This window comes from Ptychodera flava, chromosome 21, assembly GCF_041260155.1.
Source record: "Ptychodera flava strain L36383 chromosome 21, AS_Pfla_20210202, whole genome shotgun sequence".
Classification (NCBI taxonomy): Eukaryota; Metazoa; Hemichordata; class Enteropneusta; family Ptychoderidae; genus Ptychodera; species Ptychodera flava.
The window spans coordinates 16,604,160-16,622,200 of record NC_091948.1 but is presented as its reverse complement, the minus strand read 5'-3'; the positions used below and the strand labels follow the sequence as shown (position 1 = coordinate 16,622,200).

The 18,041-nt window shown below is 37.6% G+C and overlaps 1 protein-coding gene across 1 annotated transcript; it reads right to left on the bottom strand.

The window, feature by feature from the left end:
* Positions 1–1,369: 1,369 nt before the first annotated feature.
* On the bottom strand, positions 1,370–7,816 carry LOC139121566 (large ribosomal subunit protein mL65-like). Its single transcript, XM_070686577.1, has 4 exons — positions 7,100–7,816; positions 6,245–6,356; positions 3,892–4,059; positions 1,370–1,942 (listed from the first exon to the last, which is right to left on the bottom strand). The coding sequence occupies exons 1-4, from the start codon at positions 7,784–7,786 to the stop codon at positions 1,629–1,631; spliced, it is 1,281 nt and encodes a 426-aa protein (XP_070542678.1). The 5' UTR covers positions 7,787–7,816; the 3' UTR covers positions 1,370–1,628.
* Between the last annotated feature and the right edge of the window lie 10,225 nt (positions 7,817–18,041).

Sequence of the window (18,041 nt, the reverse complement as noted above, 5' to 3'; positions counted from 1 at the left end):
GAGAGAGCCTCGTTTGTTCACTCAAACAAAAAGCAGATCATCTGTCCCAAAGTGAAGCCTTTTAACTCCAAGCTTCAGGTCTCTCCACACAAAGCCAAAACATTTAAATTGCTGACCACTTTTCTCCCGAACTGCTTCTGACCATGGCAGGACTGTGATCTAGCTGGCATGCTCGTCTTTTCCATAAGTGGGCTGCCAGCAAGATACTTCTCTTCATACATTCTTCAAAACTAAACATGGACAACCCGCTTTCAGGTACAAGCAGATTTGTGGGATAAACAGTCACTGGCACTGGGCATAAAGTTTATCCCTTTTCAGTCTGTTGTGAAATTGAGTTCATTACAAAACTCTGACTTGATTATGACTACCTGGAATGCTGAAATGTGCACAAAACCTTATATTTTCAAACAAGGTCATAAAACACACACACTGTCTCTCTTATCTCTTTCATGCATGTATTTCACCACTGTACTGTGGAGTATTCTATCAGTAATTATGGATGGTGTGTGTAGTTTCCATGCTGAAAAAAATTCACTAAATTCTCAGATTTTAAGTCATAACCTACAAGACCTATTCACCAAGATATCAGCAATCAGAACCAAGAAGCAGACTTTTTGTTGTACATTTCTTCAGTGCTTTCGTGCGATTACGATTACTGCCATAAGGTATACCACGATCAAGGTAGCCTTCTGAGATGCTGACCCCCACTGAGCTGCCCATGGCAACTGTTTAATTTGGTATACATATCAGTAACACATATTAAAAGCAGCCTGAATAAAGAAGTCAATTTTTCAAAGAAAATTTACTAAATGACGTGACCATAATTTTCGGATATAATTTTAAAAAGATTGAATGAACCACATTAGAATCCAGCCCTCATGGTGGTTTCTAACCCCATCAATACAAAATTGCAGATTTTATCACAATTTAGGATCCTGTACATCGAATTTCTCAGCAACTGGACAAGCAGATTCTGAAAAGAAATCAATGATGGACGGATGGATTCATGCATGGAGGCGGGATGGACAATTGGTATACTTCATGCACTTCACATCACTGACAGAGATATAAAAAAGATTGAGATGTCATGATTCAATGGTTGTAATGGGAGTAATTTTGTCAAAGTATAACAGTCACGGCTTTATTTTGCAACAGAATACATCCAACAAAAATATGTTTTTCCCTCTGTGAAACTGAAAAACTACACTTTAATACTACCGCAAAACAAGAAATTTACTGACTATACTCTACTGCAAATGTATCCAAAACTGCCAGTATAATCTGATCAAATCACACCAGTTCAGTTCAGGTGGCTAAGAACAAACTGGCTCAAACTTGCAACATCTAGAGATACCAGGCATAAAGGCAGTTTTCAATATGGTGGAAAATACATTTATTTTATCAATTTTGTATGCAAAACTACACAACTTTTAGAGTTACGTGTATGTTTACCTAGCATGCTTATCTTGACTTGAATATGAACTTACATGACACTGAAAGACAACTCATATGATTCTTTATATTTCATACATGCTGACTAAGAACAAATATACGACAGCTTTGCAAAGACACTGACATTACAGGGAATGAGTCTTCAACAACGTTTTCATCCATCTTTAACGTCTCCATCAATTTTTAACAATGTCATGGTCAGGTTGATGTGTTAATTCTGTCCTTGATATTGTTTCTTTCACAATAAACGCTACATAGTGTTTCAAAACATCATGATTCAAGCCAACTATTTTGTCGTCCTGGATATCTTCATATAGTTTCATTTCACCGCTTGTCCACAGGATGTTTCTTTTGGGGTTGGTCTCATCGCTGAGTGGGTCAAGTCCAAGGGTGTTCAGTTGATACACAAAGAAAGTATAATGTTGGCCATCATTGGTGAAAATTGTTTGTACCACAACTGGCTTCTTGACATCTTCGAACCAAAAATGCTCTGAAAAAAATTTAAAAACATTATAATGTGTCACTGTACACTAGTATTACAAAATGAGTTTATACATTATAATGTGTCACTGTACACTAGTATTACAAAATGAGTTTATAAGTATTTTGTTTAACTTGAATATGTATACTGTACACAATTGTCTGATAGTTTACACTCCCTGACAATATGTCTACATGTATGTACCTCTTGTTGTCATCTACATCACCAGCAAAGATAACCACATTTGATGCTGCCATTCTCTAGATCAAGATTATCATATCTGACGGCCAATGTTAATCATACATAGCATTAAGGACTGTTGCAGGTTGTTGTAGAAGTTCAACCAACAATTTTTTTCATTTTGATCAAAATCCCCTACCTCTGGATGAAACTTTAAAAGTGCAAAGTGCTGATGTCTTCCACAGAGTAAAATCTTATTATTTCTTCTTCAAAATTTGAGAGAAATTTAGGTAATATTATTATTCTCAGCAGAGGGTTCATTGTCATTTGTTGGTGAGTAAGATACAAGCTAGTGGAAAACTGTGAATTAAAATCCATCGCTACCAATTTTCTGTTTAATGTTCATTTATATATAAGAAAAAATACCGCAATTATACGGTGTTGCTCAAATTTGATCAGAATTGGTACATACCAGTATGGGTACCAAAGATCAACAATAAATGTTGTTTCTATCTGTTCAGTGCAGGAAAATTCTATGTTGATGTTATGACAATGATTTCAACACAGTACAACCAGAAAAACAAGAATGACAAAAGTAAATAAGGTCTGAAACTTTAGGTACTGGCAGTCAAGTTTAGCAACATGCATAGCAGAAACAAGCCCCTCTTAGTTTCAGCATAGACGGTCTTCCCCCCCCCCTCTACTGTCTATGGTTTGAGCAGGTCTGTTGATATGTAACGGTTCATAAACAATGACAGGAAATGACTCAAGCCTATTTTAGTCACTAGCATGCCACCACTCCTGAACATTTGCAGGATTTCCCCTTTTTCTTACCTCATTTGCACATTTTTGACACTGACGTGTTCATTTGGACAAAATCACATTTCAACCCCTGCATCTACCTGTACACCAAATACTGAGACGGTAGCTTTGGCGGTATGGGAGCCTTTGTGTGTGACGGACATACATCGGCACATACATACCTTCAAACATACAGATGCCACAAACTCATCATATAAGCTCTTTTTGGTATTTATGTAAATACCAAATATGAGCTAAAAATGCAGTCTCCAAAACAAGGTTTAACTGTGAAGTTCACTAATGGTACTGTAACACTGTCTCCCTCACAAACAAATGAAAACAAATTGTGCTTTCAACTTAAATATGTCATAATCTTTGACAGTTCCTTCCAAAAATCTGCTTACAAGGGCCAGAAGCTGCAAATTTTGATATTCTTTCATTACTTTTTGTTTATAATGTCAACAACAGTTTTGTTCTACTCTGAATGCATGTTGAGATACACTGTGTTGAGCCTCTCAACTCAGCGTGTACAGGTACAGACTGCATTGTTATTGTTCACGAGTGAATTCGGGTCCACATTAGAATTCAAATGTAAACTATACAGTGCATTTTACACATATAGACCCGGTATTCACAAGCCAAATAGTGGGTGTTTCAACATGCTTTGGGAAGTAGAGCAAGAATTTGAAAAACAAGTACAACACAAAAGTAGTCAAAAATTTTCAGTAGTTACAGTTACTGGCCCTTTAAAGAAAGGGCTTAAAACAGGTTGAGGAAAAGGCAGGAATAATCCGTCCCTGTACATCAGCCTTAACCTTTTCACTGCCATGGTTTGGCCCAAACCCATTGTTATCAATGGTGATTTTGGACCTGTTTACAGGGAATTGGGGGTGAACAGGTTAATGAAACTGGCAGAATGCACCAAAGTCTGATGATGAAAAGATCAATTGAAACTCTCTGATTATTAGAATACTCACTATTAGCCATTGCAATGGCGTTTGCCCAACCAAATCCAGAAATAAGACCACAATTGTTTATTCTCTCTGTAAGTAACTTCTCCCCCACACTCCTCTTTCTGTCGAACATTGCCGGAACTAGAATCTGTGTGTGTCCACATTTCATCTTGTCATCTGTAAGTTTGCAACCTATAAAAAAATTGCGTTGATGACATTAGGCTAAAATTTTATGTTTTATACAGCTACATCTGTGTGTGTCACATATAGTATATGGCATAAGTTGTTTAATGTCAGTCAATTTCTAAACACAGAGCCAGTGTCTACAAGGAAGCAGGTTCTTGCTATGCACACAAATTTATGGCTTCTAGGTTGCCTAAAAACATCTCTAGGAACCCAAAAAAATGCAAACGTTGAAGGGAATAAGTCATCGTTGATGACACAGTCCCCACTTGTTAATGGGTACTTTGCTTACAGGTCCTCAGAGAGGATAGAGTCCTCTTCATTAGGTCTGTGATAAAAATACTTTTGAATAAATTCGCTTGATACATGTCTGAGTTGTAGTTCAGAACATGAAAAAATCGTAATAAAATGGCCACATGGTGGCCATATTGGATCGTATCACAAAACAAATCAATGTGCATATGTATGACATAGGTCAATGTCCTTGTACCAAGTTTGAATAAAATCCGTTGTGATATGCCTGAGTTATGGCTCTGTACATGAAAAAATCGTAACAAAATGGCCGCACGGCAGCCATATTAGATCGTATCACATGAAAAATTGACGTGCATATCTATGACATTGGTCAATGTCCTTGTACCAACTTTGAATAAAATCAGTTGAAACATGCCTGAGTAATGGCTCTGTACATGAAAAAATCGTAGTAAAATAGCCGTCTGGCGGCCATTTTGAATCGTATCACAAAACAAATCGACGTGTATATGTATGACATAGGTCAATGTCCTTGTACAAAGTTTGAATAAAGTCGGTTGAGATATGCCTGAATTATGGCTCTGTACATGAAAAAATCGTAACAAAATGGCCGCCTGGCGGCCATATTGGATCGTATCACAAAACAAATTAATGTGCATATCTATGACATTGGTCAATGTCCTTGTACCAGCTTTGAATACAATCGGTTGAAACATGTCTGAGTTATGGCTCTGTACATGAAAAAATCGTAATAAAATGGCCACCTGGCGGCCATATTGGATCGTATCAAAAAACAAATTGACGTGCATCTGTATGACATATGAAGTAATCCTTGTACCAAGTTTGAATGAAATCGCTCCAGGCATCTCTGAGATATCTGCGTGAACGGATGGACGCACGCACGCACGCACCACACGCACGCACGCACGCACGCACGCACGGACGCACGCACGGACATGACCAAACCTATAAGTCCCCCCGGACGGTGTCCTGGGGACTAATAAAAACATCTTTTCGAGAAAAGCTTTTACTGTACACTGCGGTGATATACTAAAAAATATCCTACAAATTGCAAAATCCCTTATTCCAACCTTGGTGTTACATGTACTTTAGGAACACTCAATGTTTTTAACAATATTGTAATATTATATAGGGCTCAGCCCTTGGTGTCGCGCCAGGGGTTAAGATTGGCAATGTTATTTGTATTGATTCACGATAAAATAGAATTAATTGTTACTTGCTATATACGTTTGTATGACAACTACCCCCAGTTTCCCTCGGACGAAAGGAGTTTACGTACGTACACAACGTCAATCCCTGCAGCAGTGCAGGTATAGATTTTCTGTATGTGTAAAAATGTTGGACAAAAATTGGCAATTTTTACCATGATAACAGCCTATTGTGTTAAACAAGGGACGTATTATGCCATCATTATCATTGCAATGGTAACCTCACTGCCCACCTTCCACTTTCAAGCTGAAAAATATAGCGTTCCGTCTAAAAACTGGCAATTTTTGAATCTAGTTATTGACACAGGGGGCGCTTTTCTAAAATTCAATCCCAGCATTCTTTGCGTATGCCCCCCCCCCCCCCTTCATATGCATGAGTTTTCTCCCTTTTTCTATTTTTTATGCGTGATATTAACAATCTTTTGTACCAGCGACAAGGTGGATAACAACACTTACTGGCTAATAAAAGAGATATATTTTATAAATGGCATATTATAAAATAATAATTTGCACGTTTCATATTTGTTTATTTAAAAGTACTCAAAAAAACATGGCGGCGCCCATGAAAGTAGGGTACACTTCTGCTTACTCGCATAGTATAGTATGAATCTGCGCATGCGTAGTCAGCAAGCCGCTGGCGCGACTATTAGTCTGCCGCTTGTGTGGTTTTGTGTGGAGGTGTGTGTTATCACAATAACTAATAAATTGCATACCTGGGTAACATTGATTGTTTAAATGTTTTCTGAAAGTACTCATTGTCCGAGGACCATACTTGTATTCAGGAATCTCACCACCTAGAGACAAATCACTTTCCATGCTGACAACCTGCAAGAATGACATTTGATGGCATTTCTTGTTTGCTTTACTGCTGGGTAAACTTACATGCCCTTAATGGGCACTCAGGCAGACACTATCAATGTGTACTACCCACACAGATGCCATATCACTAGAACCTATTCAATGAGCTATTAGAAATTAGCAATATTCTGACAAATGAGCATTACTGCAAGGCAGATTACGATTTATCAAAGAGGGGTAAAGTATTGAGCCATGTCAAATTACATAGACTGTGAATACATCATTGCTACAAGCATAATCAAACTTCATGGCTCCTACATTTACACATGTAAGTATATAAACATAAATGTTTTGAATATGTATATATTTATCTCATACACATACACATCATTTTGCAACACTCTTAGCTGAGTGGCTTGATTGTCCATTCAGGCAATGTAAAGGCAATGCATTTCTGCAGGGCAATAATACTGTGGAACATGGAATTTGTAGAGAAGTCAAGCTAAAGGCTGTTTCATGTACTAGCCAATCTTGAGCAGTGAATAAATTCTAGGATAGTGGCTATCCACATGGTTGATACCGTGGGTGGGAACTGGTATGCGTATACAAATACTAAATAGGGTGAAAATGCTAGATAGGTAGCTCTGCATCGCAGGGCTATAGCCGGTAACACACTGTCCTGCAATGTAGAGCTAGTATGTGTGTATATATATATATATATATATATATATATATATATATATATATTTATATACTTTATCATGACATACCTCTGGTAATGGCTCTGAGGTACGAAGCAGACAAAATGGAGAGTAGTTGATTTGAAATCTGTATTCATTTCGAAGCCAGAATGACCTGACAAGGGCTTGGAGATCTAATTCACAGCCCATCAAATGAGGATAATAACCGCACTGGGATGTAACTATGGCCCTTATTAAACTTTCCTGCATCCATCTCGCCCGTAAGCTTGGGTTGACATTGTGCCTTTCTCTCTTTATCTGAGATCTGTCCACATACAACAGTTCCTGTTCGACACTGTCGGTCAGGGCTTGCAGCAGCTCTTCCGTCACTAGCTGTGTATCTGCATTGACAACGGCGTCGGGTAGACCTTCTACGATTGCTGTTTTAGTTAAGTGTTGATAATATTGTTGACAAAAAGGGTGAGTATTGAATAACGCTGGTAAAAAAGTCCACGCTTGTTGTTTGGTCAAAATGCCAATCATTTCTCTCGCAGTCTCAACAGAATTAACCTTCGAAAGGAGTTTCTCTCTTTCTCTTTCTGCTTCAGTCAGATACGGTGGTATGGGTGGAAAGTATTTTTCGTCGTCTCCCTGAAATTCAACCGTTGTGGATCTTGCACGCACTGTTGCAATGCGGTATCCATTCGGAACAGCGAACTTTGATAAACTGGTAGTGGTACATACTTTGTGCACGACGTTCCACATGGCAGCCGCCATTTTCTTTCTATGCGTATTGGTAGTGTTTCGATATAACGATTAACAAATTTAAGATGGCTCCCCTTATAAATATTCATTTGTTAACCGTTATGTTGAAACACTACCGTGAAATTCTGTTAAGTTGCTGAAGTTAATCTCGGTTTCGGATTCGCTTTCGGATTTGAGTAACTGACCATACCTGGTTACGCGTTTCCAGATGACTGAATTTGTCGAACTTATGAAATCGATATCACAAGGAAAATCTTTTCCATTATTAATCTATCAATCAAACATATGGAGAAGATTTTCAATATTTGGTCACTACTATCGCTTAAAAATTCGGCTAAAATGTAATTAAAGCAGAATAAACGAAGTGTTAATATAGAGGGTAACATGGGCCTATAAGAGGAGTAGCTTAGGGACTGTTCAGAATATACTTCCAGGGGGAGGCCGGAGGATTTTCTACTTTCCTGGTGATTTTTTATGGACCCCTAGTAAATTATGGAGAAAATCTATGGCCCCTCATATATCCTGGGGTTTTTTTTCCACGCCCCTAATATATACATACATGCTTACATACTAAGACATATACAGGCTGACAAGTATATCACAGTTTGCAGGAAGAACACTGTGGTAATTTAATCAGTGATTTAACAAAACATTTCAGTGATAAACAGCATGTTTTGCAGGGACTGCAAGTGGCACAATTTTGGGAAGGCCAGTAGTGAACAAATCAGGTGTGAATTTCTGAAGGAAAGTTAATTATTAAACAGGAATACTTCTTTTGTTATGTCCACTATAAATGATCCATTTTATAGCCCTTTTCTTGATTATTTTGACGATTATTTTGTCTCAGATGTTGTTATATCAGTGGTCAATATCAAACCCTTTGGTTGTGAATGTTGCCAAGTAGTTTTAAACATTACATACTAATGGCAAGTACTCAGATGAAGAAATGATATACTGATAATATACAAAGCAGGGTGTGTTCACTAACTAGACAAGTTGTCTCACACTTTTTTAAGAAGTACTCTCCCATAGGTTTAAATGAATTGAAAAAAATAAAGTTGGCAAACTTTTGACTATTGCAGGTAAAGACTTTTAAGGTGGGAACTACCCAAAACAAAGAATATTGGCAATTTTTTCATCCTCATCCTTTGAGCCACAACAAATGTGATCTGTAAAAAATGACTATATTCTTGGTATTGGATGGTTCCTCACCTGAAAGAAACATTTGCTGTAATTTTTGGCATTTTCTCACTGTTTTATTTTTAGTATATTAACAATGGTTTCTTATTCTATCCCTACATAGAACACCCAGTGATGTATTTAGCAACATACTAGTACATACATACGTAAATGACCATTGTTATTGTTGACAAATGAATTCTAGTCTGGACTTGATTCGAGATCTCTTTTTAACAATAACCAGTGTTGCTGCCAGGACGCGCCCTTGCGACAATGTCCCCAAAACGAGACCCGTTGTCCCGCATTCTTGCGTCCTGCGGGTCACCTCGGGCGCACTTTTGAGCCACTTTGTGACGGTGTCGTCTGCAAGTAATATCTGACACTGACGGCGACCTTTGTTTTGCATGTTTCTTTTGAGGCTTTTATTTACGTACTTTCAGAGCTAATTAAAACCGTACACTTGATATTACAATTTGCTTTGATTTGTAGTCCGACAGAGCTCTGATTGGCGGCAGATACCGCATACTGCTACAATTACTTCCGCAAAATTCAATCGTAGTCCGGCCGCTTGACATTTGTTTTGTGAAACAAATAAGTTGCAAAATGATACAAATTTGATTGACGACTATGGACGACTGGTGCATTTTCTTTTCGTTCGCGGAAAATTCCATTCTATTGCCATGCATCGACAGTTGAACGGCATTTCGGTAGGCAAGTTCAATATGGCAGGACGTCAAAAGCGAATTACATCATTTTTCACGAGTCCAGTTCGGAGTTTGTCAACCATATCGCGATCGCAATGACGATCAAACACCGTCTGTTGCCCAGGATGATGACTAACACTCGACGCGATCTGATTGTAACACATGACACATACAGTGCGATCTACCAGATTCGAAGAAAAAGAAAACCACGGAACGAAAGTTTCAACAGGGTTGGAGGAAAAATGAAAAGTATTCTAACTGGTTGGAATACAAGAGTGAAAAGAAACAGATACATTGCAAGATTTGTCGTGAAACTGGCAAGCAAAATACGTTTACTGAACAGTCTGGATGTGAAAACTTCCGTACATCAACACATTAGACCGCCATATGCGCGGTAGTGATCACTTGCAAGCAATTGAAGAAGTCGTCTTGTTTCGACACCGCCGTCAATCGAGCTCTGTCAGAAAACGATCAAGGTATTATATCGGCCATGCAGTCGGTTTATTGGTCGGCAAAGGAGGACATTACCACACGAAAATATGAATCACTTCTTGAAATTCCTGAAATTGCAAGGCGTTCAAACTGTGGATAAGTTGCGGATCGGACAGAATGCTAGTTACACCTCCCGACAAACTGCCCAAGAAATGCAGGATGCCATCGGAAAAGTGATTGCTAATGTTTATGTTGTCCCCAAAATATACAAAATGTCCCCAAAAATAGACACTAGCGGGACACAGTGTCCCCTGGTTTTAAAGTCCTGGCTGCAACACTGTTTAACAATAACAACGTTGACTGTTCACTGTATGGTTTGTGTTGACATGCATTTCATGACGCTAAGACTTACGTAGATGCATAGAACAAACACTGTGAATATTACCAAATTTTGCAGCTTAAGGAGTTTAAATACACTTGTGGAGTTTATTTGTCATCCAGGTAACTGCGATGGTTCTCTTTTTTTATAGACCAGGACTTCTTGGCAAATATTTAAACATGTAAATCAAAGTATAGAACTAGCGTCTGAAATATGTTGTCCCTTACAAGTAACCTGAGTTGTGTATTTGACCGTGTAAGGGCGTTGTTGGTCACCCCAACAAAAATTCCACCGGCGCGGACAAACTTCCCAATTCGGCCGAATTTTCCCGATTTTTCTCTGCCAATTCAAATAAATAAACTTGCTTTAAAGATTAAGCTTATATTCAAACATTTAATTGGCCTGTTTCAAAATACAGACGCCTATCAGGTCAATTTTGGGATCAAAAGCCTTGAAACTTAGGTAAACTTTAATTCAATCAAAATGCTAAGAGTGTTACATTCTTTCCTGAAGACATTTAGCGACGAAACAATCGGGACAGCCTTAATTTCCCAAATAGATCGTAATCGAATACAGCAAAGCATGGCGTCCGTAAACCCTCTTACTCCGGAGAACTTTTAAGGTTAATGACTCGGAGTGACTCCGTGTCCATCCAAAGTGCAGACTATTCTTTGTTTTGTTGTTTTGGTTTTGTGCCCTTTCTGAACACTTTCCAATATATCGGTGGAACCTTTATGGAGATTAGCTCACTGTCATGAGGAGTGCTTTGGTTACCTATGCAGAAAATCCCTACAGAAAGTAGGACCCTTAGTTTGAGTTTTCTCAGCTAAGCAATGTTGCTTAACCTGAGTTTCAGATGTGAAAAATTCGTGAGAAATGAGTTTTATTTCCCAATATGACTTTCAATGTCGGTGGAAACTTTCTTTAGAATAGTTTACTGTCATGTGGACTGCTTTGGTAACCAACAAAGATAGACCGAAAATCTTCCAGGCCCCCTGGGAGTAAACTCTGAACACTCCCTTATATGGTTGTGTAGAGATATTATATTTCTAATCTGCATTTCCAGACAATGATGCAGTTGCCCTTTCCGTTTATGCATCTGGGAATTTTGGAAAGTTACGTTATGAAAGTGTGTCCCTATCAAAGAGTTTCTGGTTTAAGGGGAGTTATTTTCAAAGGAATATTTCTCATCTAATGGATGACGAGGAAACCCCCTCACACTCTATATTTCCAAAAATCAGAGAATCTAAAGTTTACTATGGTAGCAATAGTTTACTCAACAGACGAAGGGGTGCATATTTTTGGTAAAAAACCTCAATTTTGGTATTAATGATAAAAATTAATCGAAGTCAAAAACTTGATACTATTTTCTGAAATGTAATATTTCTCTAAACAAGAATTTATGCAGAAAAAAAACGACTATTTCATTTTACATTATCTATGTTCGTTCTAAAATGGTACGGGTTGAAAGACTGACACTCAAAAAAACGATTAAAAACTTGATCAGCAAAATGAAAATGCCTCTTATTCAAAATGTAAGAACTTTGTTGCCAAACAAAAGTCTTTTTGTTATATAACATTTAAAGAATATAAAATTTGACCAAGCCAGAATGGAGTTAAATTCTTTGGAAATCTTGAAACTGGGAAAAAAGAGAAGCCAGGAAATTGGTTGATTTGCATACATTTACATAAATTAACTACTTTATCACGCAACTCACAACCCAGCCAATATTTTAATGTTTGGTTAACAAATTAATTTAAATTGAATGAATATACTAATTTTAAATTGAATGAATATTTGCACAAAAGTTATTTTGAGCAAAATACGCTGTGTTGGGTGCAGCGTCCCCTTAAATTATTTATTTATTTATTTATTTATTTATTTATTTATTTATTTATTTATTTATTTATTTACTGGCTGGGAACAACGGGCTTTCGCCCAATTACAGTTCCAGCAAAAGAAAAAGAAACTAACAAAGAGCACAACAATGAAACAAAGACAGTAACAACACAGTTAAAAAAAAACAATCATTGGTAAAAAATACAGATCTAAAAAGAATAAACATTATTAAATAAAAATCTGCGAAATTGCCCATAGTTACAATTAAAAATATCAAAAGTCTCATTGTTTAAAATACCATTCAAATTTTTCATAGTTCTCTGTAAAAATGCTGAGGAATGAGCAATGACTCTTGATACATTAGGTTTAAAATGTTGTTTTGAGCGCAGAGTGCGAGAAGGCACATGCAGACAGACAGAACATACATTTGTAAAAGAAGGTGGCATCCATAAAACTCCTACGCTCTTGTAGAGATGGGATTTTGAAGAAGGTACAGAGTTGGTTGTAGTAGCCAGATGAGTAGGTTATGCCAGTTTTACCGCACAAGTATTTGAGAAATTTACACTGAACTCTTTCGAGACGGTGAATGAGATACAGCTGGTGTGGAGACCATACTTGACTGGCATACTCAAGCTGGCTCCGGACAAGTGTTATATACAGGGTTTTGAGAGTGTTGACATTGCTAAAATTACGTGAGTTACGTTTTATAAAACCTAGCAGCTTGAAAGCTTTTACAGTAATTGTATTAATGTGCGCAGAGTAGTTTAGATTTTGGGTGAGAAGAACACCCAGGTCTTTAACTGATGTTACTCTGCATAAATTGTCACCATTAATACTATAATCATACATAATGTGAGTTTTCTTGTTCGTAAAGGAAATTACCATACATTTTTTAAAATTCAGTTTTAGTTTCCATGTCGTGCACCATCTCTCAATGTGGTTAAGGTCTTGTTGGAGAGAACTGCAGTCCGAGTTGTTAGAAATTTGCCTATACAATTTTGAGTCGTCTGCATACAATGACATTAAACTTGAAACTGAAGAACTAATATCATTAACATAGAGAACAAATAGAAGCGGACCTAACTGAGACCCTTGAGGTACACCAGAAGTTACTTTACTCCATGAGGAGAAGTGCCATTAAGTACCACACGCTGCACTCTATTACTAAGATATGAGTAGAACCAAATCGAACGTAATGCATACCCGCATCCATTATAACAAGCTGCAGGTTTTAAAGTTTCTTCAAGTGTTGTCTTCTAGTTTAAAGGTATGTTTTTTAACGATAGTCGTTTGATAAATCCAGTTCCTTCCATCTCTTCATTTCTTTAAAGTGTTTTGTTTGGATATTGAATAGTACTAAACAGAAGACTGCATAGTATTTCGATTCAATAACCTACATATCCAATTTGCATACAAAGACTTTAATTTCGCGAAGCAAACTATCGGGGATCTTCAACCCTTAATTTTGATATATAAACTCTCTAATCATCGTCTCCCTTATGATTTCATGCCATTAATATTGTCAAGTAATCGATTGATTTGCTTTAGGTTTGGGTGTTTGGCCATCCAAATGCTGCCATCGGTAAATAAGCTTTGTAGTATTGCTAGGAATTAGTTTGCCATACGATAGGGACCTTCTTCTTCCTCGTATATCCAGTGTAGGAGTTTCTCTTATTTATACAATTTTAATTGACAATCCGAATCGTATACCTAAAGATTTTATGTGATATGACGCACAAGTAAGTTGTATAAGTTGGATTGGGGAGGATCATCGTGTTTTCGAAATATTCAATTTGAGGGGGAGGGATTCAGTATGATTTTTATTGTAAGACACAGGCCCCATAATCGCATAAAATTAAATAACACCAACCATTCATCATACCATTTCGCTAGTACAAGGGCAACGGCTACAGGTAAAGTAGTCCGCATATACGCAGCAGGTGAATTTTCAGTCCAGACCAAAATGTATGAATTTGCAGTAACTTACTCTGAAGTATTATATCAATCAGCGTATGCTACGTTGACAAACTGAAATCTGGGCATTTCTGTCGGTATTACACAGAATAAAATAATGAAACAATTTGAAAGACACTGATTCTGTCCCTTTAATATAAAGTTATACCCAAAAAAATTTAACTGACTTTCAATGGGCATAGCATGCGTTCATTGCCACTAATTTCAAAGGGAGATGATCGTCTGAACTCTGGATCTACGACTTTGTTTCCAAAACCACGTATTTCATGCATAATATCCAGATGCCTCACGTCAATATAGCTGCAACATTTAAATTGTACGATGTAAATTATGGCAAACATGTTTTAGCCTTCATCAATCGCCAATGTAACTTGGATGTACTTTTAACATTTGTCGTATGGGTCCCATACGACCTTCTAGCGCAGTTTTGTCGGAGCCCTCCCTTTAAAATCCCATTTAGAGAGGTTGGTCGGAACCGAAATAGTATTGCATCGTATCGTTCGCTACACCTATCACCAAAATATGAATATTCGTAATGATGAATATTCGCAATGATGAATATTCGCAATGAATACATACATACATACATACATACATACATACATACATACACATACACACACATACATACATACATACATACATACATACACATACATACACATACATACATACAAACATACATGCATGCCATGCATGCTTGCATGCTTGCATGCATGCATCATTGCGATCATGGTCACTGCAAACTAGGTGGTCATTGGCCATTTACATAAACTATAAATATAAAAGTATCTTCAATACAAGTTAGATTAGCTTCACATGTTACGAAGAATTCGGAACACTTTTCATTTTCATGTTTTCGAACCTGACACCTTTGCTTCAGTGTTCTTCAGTGCATTGCGCACGTTATTTTTTTTGCGTGTATGTACATGCAGGATACCATTGGTTTGTGCATGCAGCATACCATGGTGTGGTTACTCATGCATATAGCAGACAAACCAAAACAAAAAACAAAAACAATCAGGCATAACAAAGTAGCGTCACTCGCATTTTCTGACTTTAATTTTAGCTCTTTAGAAATGTGTAGGTAAGCAGTAACGGCACACACGTTGTGCTCCCAAACGACTATAATAGTTGCTCTAAGATCTTCAGTTTTAAAATTAATACTGTTTCTATGGTAAGTTACAGAGCAGCAGCAACATCTACAGCTTCTTGATCTTTTCTTCGGTATAAATGTGTCTTCTTCGCCATTAAGCCTTTAGAGTACGATGAAAATTCAACGTTCAACAGTCAACGATTTCTTCCTTTGTATTTATATATGGCTCTGTAAGGTAATAACAAAGATCGATCAATATGCCATTGCTTATGTTCATGTAACAACTAATGTTTATTAAACTGAACACTTTTTCTACAATTATAAAGGTTGTGACGAAGGAAATAAAATTTATGCATATCATCACTCATACCTACACTTGAGGGCGCTGTTTATGAATCAGTTATTGGCAACACCATAAACCATCATTGCGTACACGCATAATTATCATCATCGTGGCTTGACTAGCCTCTATTCTTCTGTTCAGTCTATGATATGAAAACCTGCTCTACGAACATGAAGCCCCAAAGGTAGCAATACTTATGACAGGATGCAACACAGGGTAACCGAGCTGACCATCATTACCCATCATTAACCTATAGGGGGGTGTAAATATTTCTAGGTGTCCCGTTCAAACTATCTTTGACAGTAGGGTTGTTACGATCTGGACTAGAGTCAATAGTGCGCATCAAGCTCTCACTATTTGGTTTTTATTCGACTTTCAAACCAATCCTCAATCGTACGGTACAACTGACTCCCGCCATAGTCAACTTTGATCTTTCTACATATAGGATAGCCATACCTTTGGGGGCAGTGAGATAATATAATACAATTCGTGCCATTTCTTTTCAAACTTTGAACAAATGTTTGCACAAAATTTATGATAAAAATCTACAGTTTTCACAATGTTTGGCGACATGCTGTATGTTGACGATATGGTGAGTCTTGGTCAAAGGCGGTGACCGCATTCCTACATACACTTAGTGCTGCATTTCGCAGTCGGTGAAAGACTTGGCTAGTTGGAGAAGCGAGCATTTGTGTTGGGTCCCCGGGATGGGTTCCATATAGAGTGGCGTGAAAAACCGTTGTCGGTGAGCTACGTACTGTTATGTGTGCTGGTTGACCGCTTTGAAATTGCATGTGCGAGTGGTCGACTATGTTAAGCTGGATGCACGCATATTAAATACAGTCAGTCGATTTCCTTTACAAAATATTGCATTGCTATACTCATATCGCGCAACAAATTTCGCGGTTAACCCATGACACTATTGATAGATAAAGCTGGTAAACAGATCACCTGTCTATGTTTTGACAACGGAGTATTCCGTAGCAAAGGAGGGCAGCGGCGGCAAGCAAGCAGACACTTGTTGGGATTCCAGGAAAATGGGGTCGTATCCGAGAAACAAGACTCGCATCGAAGAATAATTAACAAAACTATCTTCAATGTCTTGTCGATTGCATGCTGCGATTGCTTTTTATCATAGCCAAACAATCGAATACACACATCCTACCAATCATTACCGCACATAGTTCATCTTTCCCAGTTTTTTTTTTATTTCTGAGCACGACCTGACGTGATTATGCCACAGACAGGGAGAAATTTGTCTGTAACACAATTGGAATTAATTGGGAGGATTGGATCTTATAACAGTTCAAATTTATCAAGATCGTAAGGTGCCCTATAGCTTAAAGTTGCAATATTACAAATTATCCGTAAAAACTAGTGTATTGCATAAAAAGAAAAGTAGATGACCTTACATTTACCGATTAAACAAAAAATAATATGATATCCAATTATCCCAAACTAGTTCCAATCGTGTTCTGTGATTATGCAACCAAAGGGAAGGTTCGTCCCATCTGCGGCGGCGCTACTTTTATGTTGATAAACATTGCAGAAATTGGTGATGAATGTCGAACAAATGTGAAGCACATTCAGCATTTGATGCATGTTCATAGTTCACAAGTTTTGTAACTTTCCAGTCTTTGCAAGATTTTGCCAGATTAAGAAGCTGCTGCGGTCGCATGTTACCTGCCACCGTTTTACAACCAAATCATGATTAATTTGGCTGCAATTGTCCTGTGAAACCGGCAAGGAAAACCAACCGTGAATTGATAAGGCAGAATTGGCTAGGATGTAAATCAGTCAGTGTAAGGTGGCTAATTGAGAGCTGGTAAAATTTTAAAGCTCCATAAGCTGTATCTTTTGGCTATTTTTTCAGAACTTTTGTTTTGTGGTTTCCCTACACTTTCTTCATTGAATACCTAAACTGTAACTTAACGCCAAGTATTTAGCATATCAACACAACCTATATGAGTATTATTGTTGAAAATCAAGTCTGGACTAGAATTCATTTTATAAACAATAAACAATGAACACTACACACATACAAGCTGTCTTGACAAAATAGCACTCAAAATTCCGCATGACAAACGGATTAGGGTCAGACACGGTTGTTGATAAACAGAAGCAGAATACTGAAAAACTTGCCACGAGTTACAGCTTATGTCCCTTTAAGTTCCATCATTAGCGGACAACAGTAAACTTTGTCCGATTTGACAACCTGGGTGTCTGTGACATGTTCGCGCGTGGTTCGATACACGGCGGCTGCTGTGTGGACCTAATAGGGCTGACACTTGTTGCATCTTTAGTTAATTCCGTCCATAGC

Excerpts from the sequence above, each read along its gene's own strand:
- LOC139121566 (XM_070686577.1), bottom strand. The coding sequence starts at position 7,786 with ATGGCGGCTGCCATGTGGAACGTCGTGCACAAAGTATGTACCACTACC. Across the intron at positions 4,060-6,244 it reads AAACAATCAATGTTACCCAG|GTTGCAAACTTACAGATGAC; the intron begins GTATGCAATTTA and ends ATTTTTTTATAG. Across the intron at positions 1,943-3,891 it reads CGCCATTGCAATGGCTAATA|AGCATTTTTGGTTCGAAGAT; the intron begins GTGAGTATTCTA and ends AATTTTTTTCAG.